The 16,336-nt window shown below is 34.2% G+C and overlaps 1 protein-coding gene across 1 annotated transcript; it reads left to right on the top strand.

The window, feature by feature from the left end:
- The first annotated feature begins 12,856 nt into the window (after positions 1 to 12,856).
- On the top strand, positions 12,857 to 15,948 carry ovca2 (OVCA2 serine hydrolase domain containing). The gene is made up of 2 exons (XM_058789560.1): positions 12,857 to 13,302; positions 13,798 to 15,948. Exons 1-2 carry the CDS (start codon positions 13,137 to 13,139, stop codon positions 14,313 to 14,315), a joined length of 684 nt encoding a protein of 227 aa, XP_058645543.1. The 5' UTR covers positions 12,857 to 13,136; the 3' UTR covers positions 14,316 to 15,948.
- The last annotated feature ends 388 nt before the right edge of the window (positions 15,949 to 16,336 follow it).

Here is a 16,336-nt window from a genome sequence, read left to right as displayed (position 1 = left end):
ACTAAGATGTTTTATACATTATGAAACAGTATTTTTGATCAGAGAGTGTTTTTGCTATTTCATAATGATTGAAGACAACTCCATGATTTCTGTCCAAAGGGAATCAGTCCTGGAAAAAATGTAGGATGAGGTCAGGAAAGGTCTTAGATTTTGGTGCAACCTTGTTGTCTACTTATGTAGGCTGTGTTATATGAAAACGTACTCTCTGTCCCTCTTTCAAATGCTCTCTCTTTCACACACACACACACACACACACACACACAGAACGGTCATTATAATATATACATTTTCTATTTTCATAAATCACACTGACAGAAGCGTTCCCATCACACCTGAATGCAGCGGCCCATAGGCTACATTACTGTTCACTTTTCACTTCCTCCACCTTTCTTCTTTTCGATTCCATCTTCACTTCTCTGTTCAGCTCTTTGCATCACTTCCTCAAACGTTTGATATAAAAGAACTCTGTGTCATTTTGTTGATTTTTCATATCCAGTCTTGTCAACTGAAGTAGATTGGCAGAGGTGATGTATGGAGCTGTCTATCCATTGTGAATCTTACAGAACTCAAGTCTGGACTGAGCTTCACACATGCGTGATAAACACCTCTAGAATGCTTGAATTGCAATGAGGGCTGCTGTTGATTAAAACATTCACATTTCTTCCACAGTTAGCACGTTCAGATCTTTTAAGAAGTTAAACTAAATTGGCACATGTGTAATTATGAGTCTCACTTGCACAAAAAAAACGACAGATTCTATTTATTCTTGAAAATGTGTTTATATGCACTGAATTAATCTTATGTATAAAGATTAGGATAAAAATAATACCGGAATGACTAGCTTTTCCTGTGCGGTAATTATTCACTGGCGCCACAAAATTGCTGAATCCAACAGTTAAGGTCATTAAGTAGCCAATAGCCAGGTCCTTTTTTTAGGGAATCACAAATTTACAGTTCTTCGCAACAGTGTAGTTTGACTTACGAACGAGTGATTCTTATGAGCCGATTCTTTTTTTACTGAATCAAAAACATACAGCATGACCAGTGTAGTCCGAATCTCGAATGAAAACCTCTAATGATCCGATTCCATTTAATGAATTAAACACAAACAGCTGTGGGATGTAAATCACTGACAGGACTTTTGTAGTTAAAGATACGCATTACGAGTTTTATCAGTAAATTAAAAAAATGGATAAATGAAAATGTTACCACTATTTTTGGTTTGTTTGTTTAGGCCTACTATTGTTGTGAGATAGGCCAGTCCTGCATTTATTCCGCCTCTAAAAAAATGGGGGGGGGGGGCAAGAAAAGCCATTAAAGAATCTATTCGAACACAACCTTTGCAAGAATTTGCAGAAGTGCATTGCATCTTGCCAAATTGACAAAAAAGTTAACATTTAAAAAAATAATAATAACAGCAAATTAAAGATTTTTAATGAACTGTGTGATCCAGCATAAACCTTGACACATCTTTTTTATTACTAGTCTTGTTCATTCTTGTTTACTCCTAAGTGTAGCATCTGCCCTGTCACACCTTTAGTTCCTGTTAACACTCAGTTACACCCCACATAAACATACAGCAGAGCAGATGGTACAGCAAATCACATTCTCTACTTCCTCTGCTCTTAAGCTCACTGTGCCAAAAGAAACTTCTGGATCAATTTTACACATGTGAAAAGAGAGTACAAGATTTTAATATTCTGCTCTGCGAGAGTATAGAGGTTGGTGTGATTGATTATGCAAATGCATCTAATTTCTTAACTAAAATATGAACTTGTATGTATTGACTTGAACGCTTCAGCAAGAGTCATTGGGGAATCTCATGATTCTGCCTCAGTTTATAATTAAAACTGTGTAATGTAATGTGCAGGAGAAACTATAACATGGTTTTGAGGTCAATCTGTTAATTATATCTTTCCCACCTCCTACAAAGGAAATAAAAGAGCATAATGAAGGGCAGATAGATGCACTTACCTTTTTCTCCTCAGCATTGACTGAGAGATCGATCATACTGTACACGCATATTGATTGCAGGCCAGTGGAGATTATTAACTATGTTATAGCTAATATTGCATCTTGTGCTTTATTGGTGATGGAGCAGATGTCATCGACCAATAAAAATTTCATTGTGGGCAGGGCTACCAAACAAATGAAGCTGCCATGCATGGAAACCAAGCAGTTGGTCCGCAGCTGGTCGAATACGGTACACAAGCATTTTTTTGTTTTTTGCCTGTGTCCCATCCCTCCTTCATCTATCCATCTGCCTGTAGGCCTAATTCCTCATTTGTTACATCTCACAACCCGGTTGCTCTTTCTCTCCTCCTCTTATTTTCTTCCTGACATTTTAAAATGTGCCTGACTTATTCTCTCTTTTTTCCCAGATCCAATCCATCTCTTTGTTTTCCCAGAAAAGCTCTGTGTTGACCGGCATGAGATGAATGCAGTCACTGCAGTCGAGGAGAGTCAAGTAAGGATATTTTAGTGAGAGAAAATAAACAGTGTAAGAGATAAAAGTATTTATTGCCCTTCTGATCACTCTCTCACGCTCTCTTTTTCTGTGTATTAACAACTGCACTGTCAATAATCAAACCCCTCTCGCTCACTCCACTCTCTCTCTCTCTCCTTTACTTCTCTTGCTTGTCTGCTCTAAGACATATACAATAATATATTAATGAAGATTCCACTTCCTTAAATAATTCAAGTATTTGGATCACTGAGTACCAGCTGTAATCCTTCTCTTGATTCAGACTTTTTTTTTTTTTTTTTTTGCTCAGCTAAGTGCATGTGAATTAGTTATGCACCCCTAGTCATCCACTTAAATGTTCATATTTCAGAAGTCTGGGGTCTTGGAAACTCTCTGACATATGTTAGGCATATTTCTCTTCATTTAAGACTCATACATTGTAGCATATTTGTGTTCTCAGCTGCACTTTGGAAATATGAAATCATTTATGTGTGCTATCTCTCAGATAATTTGCCAATATTAAAGTTCTACATTTTTTTAATCTAAATACATTTCAAATAAAACACGGTTTTCTGTTTGAGTATATTTTAAAATGTAATTTATTCCTGTGATGTTAAAGATGAATTTTCAGCATCATTACCCCAGTCTTCAGTGTCACATGATCCTTCAGAAATCATTCTAATATGCTGATTTGCTGCTCAAGAAATATTTGTTAATGTTAAAAACAGTATGCTGCTTAATAATTCCAAAAATTGGAATGGCTTTACTTTTACTTTGGGTCACTTTAATGCATCATTGCATTAACCTTACTGACCCTAATATATCTGATATAAAATTCCATGTAGGCTAATTGTTTTTAAATAATTATTATTTAAATACATTATAATTTACATTGAATTGTAAGCATGATTTATTATTATTATTATTATTTTTATTACTGATAAATAAAACATTTCTTGAATATTGTCCTATAACCAATCAAATGAATATTGAATATTGTCCAATAACCAAAATGACTGAAATTGTTTTCAACCTTTGGGTATATGGTCAAACATTATGTTAATTCCAGTCTTAAGAGACTTATTAATATCAAATAAGCTATTATAATAAGTTATGGCATAACTGAGATTTTATCCAGAGGTGCCAGCGGTGAGTTCTTATGGCCAGGTGTGAACAGAAATAGAGGGCAGAGAGGGAGAGAGACTGATCCTAATGGGAAGTGACAGTCAGTCCAGACTGTCCGTGTACATATATGCAGATGAAGTTGATGAAAGGGAAGAAACGCGTGTTGGTGTGTGTGTAAGTGGGCACATGCTCACGCCGCAGCAGTAGAAAGAGAACTGGAATTTGAATGCAAGTTCAACGTCTCTTCATCTCAGAACATTTCACATCTATTGACCTCCTGATATCTGACACCTGCTCACTCTCTGCAGACTACACATCTTCTCAGCAGTGGGCAGCTGATCTCACTTCCTCCATAAACAACCAAGCGACATGGGCGGCACTTCACACATCTCAGAAGATGCGAGTCTGATTTGGCTCATTTGTGTCTTTTGTCATGTCTTTTTGGCTCTAATCTCAGAACATCTTGCTTTCGGTCCTCTGTACCCAGCAATCAATAATTTATGTTAAGGCATATATATATATATATATATATATATATATATATTCATATTAAAAAATGCATATATATATATACAGTATGTGGTCACACTTTATATTAGGTGGCCTTAACTACTATGTACTTACATCAAAAAATAAGTACAATGTACTTATTGTATTGCAAAACACTTTTACTGCTATTGAGGTGGGATACGGGTAAGGTTAGGGACAGGTTTGGTGGTATGGGTCGGTTTAAGGGTGGGTCAAGGTGTAAGGGATGGGTCAACAGAGTAATTATAAATGTAATTACAGAAATTAATTACAGATGTAACTACATACAGGTCTTTTAAAAATATAAGTACAATGTAAAAACATGAATGTACACAATAAGTGCATTGTATCAAATTATTAATTGAAATGTAAGTACGTAGTAGTTAAGGCCACCTAATATGAAGTGGGACCCAGTATATATATATATATATATATATATATATATATATATATATATATATATGCATTTTGTATGATCCATCTTATTTTGGTAAAATAATTACAATTTTGCAGATTCTGAAAGGGGTGTAAACTTTTGACCTCAACTGTATGTATGTGTGTATATATATATATATATATATATATATATATATATATATACAGTGCTGGGTAGATTACTTACAAATTGTAATCCGTTACTGATTCCAGATTACATGACAAAAATTGTAGTCAGTAATGTAATCCGTTACATTACACATTTTAGGTAATATAATCAGATTACTTTTAGATTACTTTTCGATTACTTTTGATTTAACTCGTTTATCACATTGATTTAAATAGCATTATCTTGTACCATAATGATGTAAAAAATGCAAAGAGTAAGAAAACTTGTTCCATTCATTGTAATTTACAACATGAAGTGCATGAAACATTATATTACATCAAGGTTTCCCAAACTAGGGTTCGTAAAGGAACTGCAGGGGGGTTGTGAGTTTAATGAAAAGCTGACAATTAATTCAATCATAAAAAATAAAAATGAAAATAAATCATTTTTAAAACAAACTCCCTTTACGAGGAAAGTCTCTTCACTCGGTGGCCATATTAGCAATACCTCCGGGCAGCTTGTACAAGACCTATCTTAATGAATGGGGGAATCCTGAAATCTCAAAAACTGCTCGCTGAACTCACAATTAAATTACATATGTCAAATCAGCAAAAAAATCTGAAATTAATTGCCCCATAAATGTTGTTTCTTATGCTCAAATAGCTTTTAAAAGCTTATTTTTCAGGCTATGCGCATGCAGAGTCATAACGTGCTTATACTGTGCATGTCATCTAGTCAGGTTTCTATGGGAAATTTGGCTCTTTCATTTAGAAGGTGGGACTATTCCTCCACATTGTGCGTTGCAGTTTCTCCCATTCATAAGTATAGGAGTGAACAGTCTTTGTATTTCTATAGTTTATGTTTTAAATAAAACACTTACTAAAAGAGATGAAATATTTTTATTTACCTGCATGCCACGTGATCATTACTCAACATCAAAGACACCATGAACATGCATGCAAATGTGATACTTAATTAATGAAATATTTATTTTAAAATCTCAGGGGTACTTAAAGCAAATATATTTGGTGAATAAGGTTTAGATGACAAAGTTTTGGAATGCCTGCATTATATGTAACTAAGAAATAACGTGAATATGTGCATTTTGATTAGTTATAATTAATAATACATGATTAAATAAAACCTACAGAGTAATAATTCAAATAAAAATGAATGTGTTCATCAATGGTTGATGCAATGCTGAAACCCTTCTTAAACCTGAAATGATTTTTGTAAATCCAGTGTTCATATGCTGTCGACACCTGACTAATGACTGATCTTTGTGTGAATGTCCACAAAACTGGACTATATATACATATATTATATGTATATAATCAGTAGGCTAATTTAGAAAGGAAAATTTAAAGGATGAAAAAGAGAAATTAGGGAGAATCAGTGATCACAAAACCAGTTATAAGGGTCAATTTTCTGATATTGAGATTTATACAATCATCTTTCCATTAATGTATGGTTTGTTAGAATAGGACAAAATTTGTCAACTACTTAAAAATTTGCAATCTGAGGATGCAAAAAATCTAAATATTGAGAAAATTGCCTTTAAAGTTGACCAATTTAAGTTCTTAGCAATGCATATTACTAATCAAAAATTAAGTTTTGATATATTTAAGGTAGGACATTTACAAAAGATCTTCATGGAACATGATCTTTACTTAATATCCTAATGATTTTTGGCATGAAAGAAAAATCAATAATTTTGACCCATACAGTGTATTTTTGGCTATTGCTACAAATATACCCCAGCGACTTAAGACTGGTTTTGTGGTCAGAGGGTAATTTATATATTACATACATACAGCATATATATATATATATATGTGTGTGTGTGTGTATATATATATATATATATATATGTATATATAAATGTATTAAAAGGGCAAATATATATTAAAAGTCAACATTTCTCATAATTTAGTTTAACTTGATGTACTAAAATAAACTAAAACTGAAATAAAAATAAAAACTATATATTTTCTTACATAAAACAATTACAAAAATACACACAAAAAAATAAAGCTAACTAGAATTACAATGAAAATATAAATGCAAAAAGAAAAAAAAACTGATTAAAAATGTAAATAAATATATGTTAGTATCTAATATTAGTTATACTAAAATAACACTGTTATAAAATATATATTATTTTTTATATAACACTAAAATAACACAACTGATTTTGTATGTTTAATTGTTCATGTTCATATTCATGGCCATCTCCTCTACTTGATCATTTTCAGCTTTATCGTGGGAATTTTAATATCATTCATCCCTAATGTTGACTTGAAAGTCTAGGATGTTTGTGCTCCAATATTGGTCTCAGCTAAATGTCACATTGGTAAGATCTTTGCATGTACTAAATTCAGGTAGGGACCCGAGCCGAGATGAAAGACTAAATTTAAGCCACTGAATCAATTTCTGGTTAGTCGACCTAATTGACCAATGTGATCCTGGATCAAACCAAGCTCATTTCTGCTCTTCTGGTCACACATGTCTGAACATTCAATCAGTACAATGATTCTGATCTTTACTGTCTCTCACATCACAATTTCACAGCCACATAACGTTCTGGAACATAAGCGAAGCTCACGAAGAGGAACTTACTTGCTAAATTGATCATTTATCCATTCTGACCCGTCTTTGCCCTCTCTGGATTGTGCCATCATAAAAACAAAAAAAGATCTCATTCATTTAACCTCTTCACCTTTCTTCTTTACCACCAGTTTCGCTGCCATTCTTTAACGCAGACAGAATATTACACTATAAATAGCCATGTAATGGTTAGCGCTAATTGCCAGATCCTCTGGGAAGACTTTAAAATGGTCCTAATTATCAGTGTAACACACTTGCCATGTATTCAGACAAGATTCTTTATAGCTGCTCAAGCAGGGAGTTATCCACATGCATATTATTGGTTATTGTAGTTCTTTTAAATTAAATATTTTTGATGAATCAGTTGATTATTTAAAAAAAAAAAGTCTAATGATCTGTGAATCAATGAATCAATTCAGAACGATTCAGTCAGAATGATTTGTTATGTACCAGTACAATTGCATAATTTATTTTTCCTTTTGTGTCCCACAGAGGGGAAAAAAAGGTCATATGGGGTTTGAAACGACACAAGGGTGAGTAAATAATGCAGTTTTCATTTCTGTGTGAACTGGTCCTTTAAACTGAAATAGTATTTATAAGTGTAAAAATAATATTTTTAGCTAAAATGAATTATGGCAGTTTTGGGACATGGGAGAAAAAAATAAGTACTTTTTTCAATTTAATTTTGATCCCACAGTTCTGACTTTTTTCTCACAATTCTGAGTTGATATCTCACAATTCTGAGTTTTTCTGAATTGCGAAATATAAACTCAAATTTTTAGAAGAAAAGTCAGAAATGTGAGATATAGATTCACAAGAGAAACGTAAAGAAGTCAGAATTAGATAAAGTCACAATTACTTTTTTTATTTTGTGGTGAGAAAAAAAAACTGAATTGCAAATTCAGAATTTAGAGGAAAAAAGTCAGAATGTAAATTCAGAATTCAGAGGGGAAAAAATTTCAGAATTGTGAGATAAAAAGACGCTATTATCTTTATTTTTTTTAGTCCATGGCAGAAATAATAATTTTTTTTTTTTTTTAAAGATGTAAGAAAACATCAAGATGTAACACCAGAACTAGTTGCTTTAAATAGTTCATTTTTGGGTAAACTATTCCTCTATGGACATTTGTGGCAAGCTGTTGATTATTACAGACAGTAAAACAGGAAACACATTTACGGTAATGCACTTACAACAGAAAACCACAATGATGTGGTCTGAATGCTTTTATTATGTTTATCGATGGTCTGTGGCACAAATTGCCCAAATTTTATTGCGTGAAACGCTATTGATAAACTGCACTAATGCTTTCAGGACTGAGCTGGTATGAAGCAAACACAGAGGTCACTCAGCAGAGGCATAAATATTTGGTCAGAATAGCTGCAGGGAATGGGAATCGGCACATCCCACCCACAACGATGGCTACAATGCAAACAAGCAAGAAGCAGAAGCAAATCCCAGCTTTTTGTGAGCTGAGTATTACAGGTAGCATGCTGCGATATCTCTCTTACGGCGTAAACCTACACCGCCGCTGCTGTGTGTGTGTGTGTGTGTGTGTGTGAAAGAGATTGCATCCATGCTTTAAAGCTCAGAGATGATATGACTTCCGTTTATGATAAAGAGGCTTTGTGATTGCATTGTGCTTATGAAGTTACAACAACATACAAATGACAGATTTGCTGGTTATGATCTATGGATATATCACTATTGTAGAATAACAGTTTCACAGCCTGGAACTGGGATATTAATACAATCTATTGTTATACTTTCCTTTCCTGCATGCAGTTCCATAATGTCCTTCTCTGTAGAGCCTTTATCTCTACTGACACATTACCTGATATATGATATTCCTACATTTCTTATAATGCACTTTAACTGCATTAATGTGTCAATATTGTAAGGGAATGGACAGTTTATAACTTGATATGAGTGGAGTATCGTGATATGTGATATTCAAAGCTATACAAAGTTCACGTGTGTGTGATTGTAGGCATGTGCCAGTGGATTTTTAACTTTAAAAGTTTTTACTTCCATAATCCGTAATAATGCTTTCTCCAGTGAAAAAGCGACATATCTGACATATTTGTTTAGAATAGCTTTGGACTGTTTTGCTTGTAAATGGTACTAGATCTGTGCATATTTCTCTCCTGATTCAGAGATTACTTTTTTTAGACGAAAGCAATATTATTGATAAAGGACTTATATTTTAACTGGAAGCGATAGTTTGAAGTCAGAAACGATGGACTGGAGTCATATTGTGGATTATTGTGATGTTTTATCAGCTGTTTGGACTCTTATCATTGACGGCACCCATTCACTGCACAGGATCCATTGGTGAGCAAGTAATGTAATACTAAATTTCTCCAAATCTGTTCTGATTAAGAAACAAACTCATTTACATCTTGGATAAATAAAGAGGGTGAATAAAACTATTTCTTTCAATTATCCAGCAATTAAAATGATACAATGCCGATTTGTTTTATTTATTTTTTTTTTATTAGTTGATAAATTATATTATTTTCATTGCAGGGGGAAAACTATTATATTTATATTAAAAAGCATTTTAAAAATAATTTGTTTTCTCAATTTTAAAATTTTTAAAAATTACCAATATTTTTTTTCTTTAAATTATGGGAAACATAACTGTCTTCAACCTTTCAATTCTGCTATATTTAAAACCTTTGATTTCATTAATATATTTATTTAAATAAAACAAAATTAAATCACAAAAAAATCCCAACAATCCCAAAAACTGCAAACCTCATATAAAAGCCAGCACATATAAGATGCACAAACAACATTTTGTAAAAATTAGGCTCTCTGTTCCCTGACGCTCATTTTTAAGAGTTTCATTTTTCACACAGTTTCTGTAAAGCGTCTGTTGTTGTTTGTTTACCGAATTCTATGGGTGCCGCTGACATGGTTACTCATCCCAATACTGATGCAATCCATGTCATTCTGATCCAGCGGTCCACTTGTTAAATGACCGTGCCTGTGCTTGTTTGTGAGCAATTGTGGGCGCAAATGTGCTCACGCTCCGGTTTCATGTGTGTTTCTGTGGATATATCCTTCATCTCATCTGTATTCTGCACTGACGTTCCTGCAGGGGTTACTTCCTGCTGCAAAGGGTGAGAATGGAGCACCCTCACCTGCCGCTAACAAGCCGCATTCGAGAATAAATCACTTAAACAGCACTGAAAGGAAGGTTGGCCTTAGGGCCTGTTTTATTTATTTGGTCTCATTTGTGACTCATCTCACTGGTTGATCATGGTGAATATTAAAGAGAACAGCAGTTCAGACAGAGGACAGAGAAACTAAAAGGTAATGAACGGGTGCAAATGAGACGTTGGTTGATGCAGGACATCCCTTGAAGGAGCACATTGAAGCATTTAATGTGCAATGAAATTCTTTGCACTGGGAAAATAGCTTTGGATGTGTTTAAGTAAATCTGTTAATGCAGAGAGTGAGGTATAGAGTGTCCGTAGGGAATGGCTGGGAATTTGGTTAGCATATATTCAATATGCACAGACAAGACATAAATTAAACAGAGAGACTCTAATTAATTAAACCTCTTTTTCTCGTACAGATATTCATTTAAGTTAACATGCTGGATTGCCAGAAAACCTCCCTTAATTATAGCTTGAAGCATATGCTTGGTGCTGGTTTCTGCTGCCTGCGTTCTCCACAGCACATGGAAGAAATACTCATTCATTTCAAGGATGAGATGCACTCGCAAACACAAAAAGAAATAATAAACATTTATGGAAAAGATTATGTTTATGTACTTGGTAACAAACAATCAATGTCTATCTAGCTATCTATCTATCTGTGTGTCTATTGTTATATCAATCTATCTATTGTTCTATATTTCGTTCTATCTATCGTTCTATATTTCATTCTATATATCGTTCTGTCGTTCTGTCTGTTGTTCCATTTATTGTCTATCGCTGGATCTAATACACTCTCTGTTGTTCTGTTGTTCTATGGTTATATCTATCTATCTATCGTTCTATCTATTGTTCTGTTTATTGTCTATCATTTGATTGTCTAACACACTGTCTGTTATTCTGTTGTATCTATCTATCTATCTATCTATCGATCATCTATCTATCCATCATCATTCTGTCATTACTCTATCATCATTCTATCTGTCCATTGTTCTCTCTCTCTACTATCATTCTATCTATCGTCTATCATTCTATGGTTCTATGCATCTATCTATTTGTCTGTCTGTCTGTCATTATATCTATCATTCTATCGTTCTATCTATTGTTCTGTTTATTGTCTATCGTTCGATCTGTCTAACACTGTCTGTTGTTCTGTTTTTCTTTCTTTCTTTCTTTCTTTCTTTCTATCTATCTATCTATCTATCTATCTATCTATCTATCTATCTATCTATCTATCTATCTATCTATCTATCTATCTATCTGTCTGTCTGTCTGTCTGTCTGTCTGTCTGTCTATCTATCTATCTATCTATCTATCTATTTATCTATCTATCTATCTATCTATCTATCTATTTATCTGTCTATCTAATTTGTTCTGTCATCACTCTATCATCATTATATCTGTCCATTATTCTCTCGATCAATATCATCTATCATTCTATCTATCTATCTATCTGTTTGTCTATCTATTGTTCTGTCTATCTTCTATCTCTTTCTGGCTGGCTAGCTCAGTAGAACTCACAGAACTGGTCTGGGATCAGCAGTGTTATACACAGATAAACTTTATGGTGTGTAAGAATATAAGTATTAAAGGCATCAGGCCTCCAGGGTTCCTGCTCATTTTTAGATTAATTGTCAAGTGCTCAGGAGGCACAATCATCCAGAAAACTCACCGAGATCAACAGAGAGAAATAATCATATAACCAAATTAAGATCGTTCCCCTCCAGGATAGCATGAAATATTGAATGCATACAGATGTATGTTAAACTTTTTATGCAGTTATTTACATTCTTTGAAAGCTTGCAGGCATGTTTTGTTTTTGTTTGTTTTTTTGTTTTTTGTTTTTTTTTCCTCTTATACAAACATTTGGTAATATGCAATATTACAGAATCCCTAAATCGTTTTGCATAATTGAAAAAAATGCATAGAAATTATGTATTGTCTCTTTCATTGCTTTAATTATTCAGAAATGATCTAGCATTTGCATTTTTATAATTAAATGCAGCGATACTTTCCTGTCTAGACATAAATTTAGATTTAAAAAATAACTTAACCTATGTCTGCTTTTGTCACTGTCTGCTGTCAGAGGGCTCATATTATACTCAATGCATAGAGAGCCTTTAAATAATGCATTTACTGAGAATTAAATTAAATGGATAAAACAATTCGTTGCAACCATTTTTAAGAGATATTCGTTTTCTTATGAAAGGCTAACGTTTATGAGCCACTGAGAACACCGCACATTTCTACAGGGAACGCTTGCCCCCTGGCGTTTAAATTGAGAAGTACATTTCTCTTTCTATTTGTGGGAAACGATAATGTACAATTTATGGAACGCACACCTAGAGATTTATAAAACTTTTAAAGGTCAAACATATAAAAGCACGTGTTATAAAATAGCTTTAGTGTTCGCTTGTATTCTGGGAGTTTTGTAAACAATTTGCAGATAATATTCGCCTGGGCGGAACTCTTGATTCGTTATGTTTCAACACGGTAACAAAACAGTCGCACAAGAAGGAAACATGTCAAGTTTAGTTTCTTTTTAGCGTTTCGGATGTTCGTTAAATTATTAAAAGAGCACAGCACAATATAACTGTAGTGTTACGTCAGCTCGTCCCTGAGTGTGCGCGCGCGCTTTAGCAGTAGTGTCTGTTTCGAGTTTGGAGAATAGCTAGAAATTACAGCTTTGATAGATTATTAATAATGTCCAAACCTGCAGTTCCTCTTCGAATTCTCTGTATTCACGGTTATCGACAGAATGGGAGCTCTTTTAGAGAGAAGACAGGAGCATTACGCAAAATATTAAAGAAACAAGTGGAGTTGGTGTATATTAGCGCACCACACCAAGTTCCTGCCATTCAAAACCAAAGTGAGTTTAAAACTGATCATATGTTGTTGTCTCAAAACCTTGTGGGTTACCAAGTATCATAAGTACATTCAAACTTATAAACCTATTTTATACATTAGTGTCATTTGTGACTCTGGACTACAAAAGCAGTCATACAGAGATACAACTATTTGAAAATTTGGAATCTGAGGGTGCCAAAAAATCTAAATATTGAGAAAATCACCTTTTCCAAATTGTCCAAATAAAGTCCTTAGCAATGCATATTACTAATCAAAAATAAAATTTTGATATATTTATGGTAGGAAATTAACAAAATATATTAATTGAATGTGCTCTTTACTTAATATCCTAATGATTTTTGGCATAAAAAAAAATCAATAATTTTGACCCATACAATGTATTGTTGGCTATTGCTACAAATATACCCCAGCGACTTATGACTGGTTTTGTGCTCCAGGGTCACATTTTTGAGTCTTTCACTCTGATTCAGTCTTATTACTTTTTCAATGCAATCAGCCAATCAGCAGCCTGAGAAGACGGCCAATGGTGGTGATGAGGATCAGAGGGGCTGGTGGTTCTCTGATGTCCAGGCACGAAGTTTCAATGCTCAGCAGGAGTGTGAGAGCAGCCTGGGTCTGGAAGAGAGTGTAGAGACTGTGAAAACTGCAATGAAGGATCTTGGCCCTTTCGATGGCATCCTGGGCTTTAGTCAAGGTGCCGCCCTGGTGGCTATGCTGTGTGCCCTGCAAGAACAAAAACTAGAAGCTGCTTTTAATTTCCGCTTTGCCATCCTGGTTGCCGGATTCCACAGTGCCTGTTCCCAGCATCGGCGCTTTTATGACGGGCCGGTGATAACAGTCCCCTCTCTGCATGTGTTTGGACAGGATGACCGTGTAATTCCAGAGGAGATGAGCCGAGATCTGCTGCCAGTGTTTGATGGAGCTCAAATCCTCATTCATCCCGGTGGACACTTTGTTCCAGCGGCATCTTCGCACAGGCAGACATACCAAGACTTCCTCAAGAAGTTTCAGTGAGATGATAAAAGAGTATCTGAGAGTTTAATCAGGTCTACATTACCACTTGAAATATTGCTACATTATAAAAGCCTTGGAAATTGAACGGTCAATAAAAAGATGTTTTACACTGTTCTCAGGGAAATGGTTACTTGAATAAAGACTTCACACAAGTATGCAGTGCGGAGTCTATCTGAAGGATATTTTGGCGTTCAAAACAAGCTAGGCTCTGTTGCATGGTGTAAAAATAATATTCATATAATACCTACCTATTCTATTTCTATTCTAACTACTTGTTTTTTTGTTTTGTTTTTTTAAATTAGGATTCTCTATTCTTTTGACTTTTCTTTTTGTTTATTTAAAAAAATAAAAATGACCCTCTAACACTAGCTTTCTCTATTCTTTTTCTATTGACTTTTATTTTTTATTTTTCCAAAGTTGACCTTCTAACACTAGTGTTCGCTATTATTTTTCTATTCTATCTACTTGTTTTCTTTTTATTTATTATAAAAAACAAACTTGCTACGTCTGCTGCATTAGACAAACCAAGACATGTCACGGCACTTACATATTATTGCTATTTTGTTGGTTTTTATAACTTCTATTGTCCTCATTAAAAGCATCTGCTAAATGACTAAATGTAATAAATGATTAGATATTAAATATAACATTGAATATAATATATTTGTACTTGGAGTTTAAGTAGCATTGTAAAAAATGTATTACAGAATTGCTTTTTTAAGTAAAAAGTTTTTAAACCTTTAGACAAAAAAAATATAAACAAAGAAAGTTTAAAGTTTTTGTAGAGTATCATATTTGATACTTGAGTAGGGGGGAAAAAACAGTTTCAGAGGCCCAAAATGAGCAAAAATATGCCATTTGGTGCAGTTGCTGGTATTTATATGGCCAAATTAATAGTATAAGTAGACTCATTTAAAATGCATTTAAACTCCAGTTGTCAGTCTATATAAAATGTCTTAGTAAGATGATACTTAAATACTTAGTTTTATTATCAAGACTAGTTTATATTTCTGGGGTCAAAACATAGAATGCAATGCAATACAATGATGACAGAAATACAAATAAACGTTCATCAAAAGCCTGGTGTATTGAATTTAATACATTTTAACGTGTTAACATGATGTTGATATAATATATAAAAGTGCTTATATTAATTATTGTATACAAAAAGGTGTGTTAGTGGAGCTGTTAAGTCCTTAGGTCGTTGGAATACTGTTCTGGGGGATGAACTTGATGTAATTCATGTGGGTGGATTTTCTGAGTAATATGAGTTTAGTGCAGACATCTGCAGTACCTCCGGTCTCCAGTGGGGGCGTTAGTGAGTGCCTTTCCCCTGCAGCTGTTTATCATTTTGATTTCTCTGTCAGTGTCTGTGTGTGCTTGTGTGCGCGCTCACAGGCAGATTGGGAACTCTGTGTTCTCGTGTAGCTTAAAGGGAGTTTGGCGGCCCAGGATTGCATTCGTGATGACTTCCAGATGTTTGTGGGAAGCACTCCTCTAGTCTCACTCATTCTTTCCAATGTAGCCAGAGCGTCCCCTCACCTCACCTTCCCTTGCCTTTAAATGACCTGATCGCTCACTTTTTTCCCACTCTCCCTGGCAACATCCTTCTCTTATTCTTGTAAATGGCAATAAAACAGCTCTGTTCAACAGCTCAGACATTAGGCTGTGATTTATTTTATAAGCAGTTTGCACTGTATCTACTATATGTATATTAAAGAAAGTTAACAAAAACTCAAAATTCACCCTGCTTACTTTATTACGACACATTTGTGGTTTGTCAAAGTCCCTTTAAGTCAAGTCACTTCACTCTGAGTCTGCGGCCATCTTGAAAATGCCCCCGAGGCAACTATTTTCTATGTAAGTAATCGTAGTGCAGCTTCTCTCTGCTTAAAATCTGTATTTTTCTGGTCCAGTTTGTTTGCTAGAGTTTGTTTACTAGAATAAACAATCTATGAAAAGGTTTTTACAGAGCCCCTAAAGGGACATGGTGATAGAGGGAAAGTGAGATTAGGAAATAT

This window comes from Onychostoma macrolepis, chromosome 10 (genome assembly GCF_012432095.1).
Source record: "Onychostoma macrolepis isolate SWU-2019 chromosome 10, ASM1243209v1, whole genome shotgun sequence".
NCBI lineage: Eukaryota > Metazoa > Chordata > Actinopteri > Cypriniformes > Cyprinidae > Onychostoma > Onychostoma macrolepis.
The sequence above is the reverse complement of the archived record's forward strand: the minus strand, read 5'-3'. Positions and strand labels throughout refer to the sequence as shown.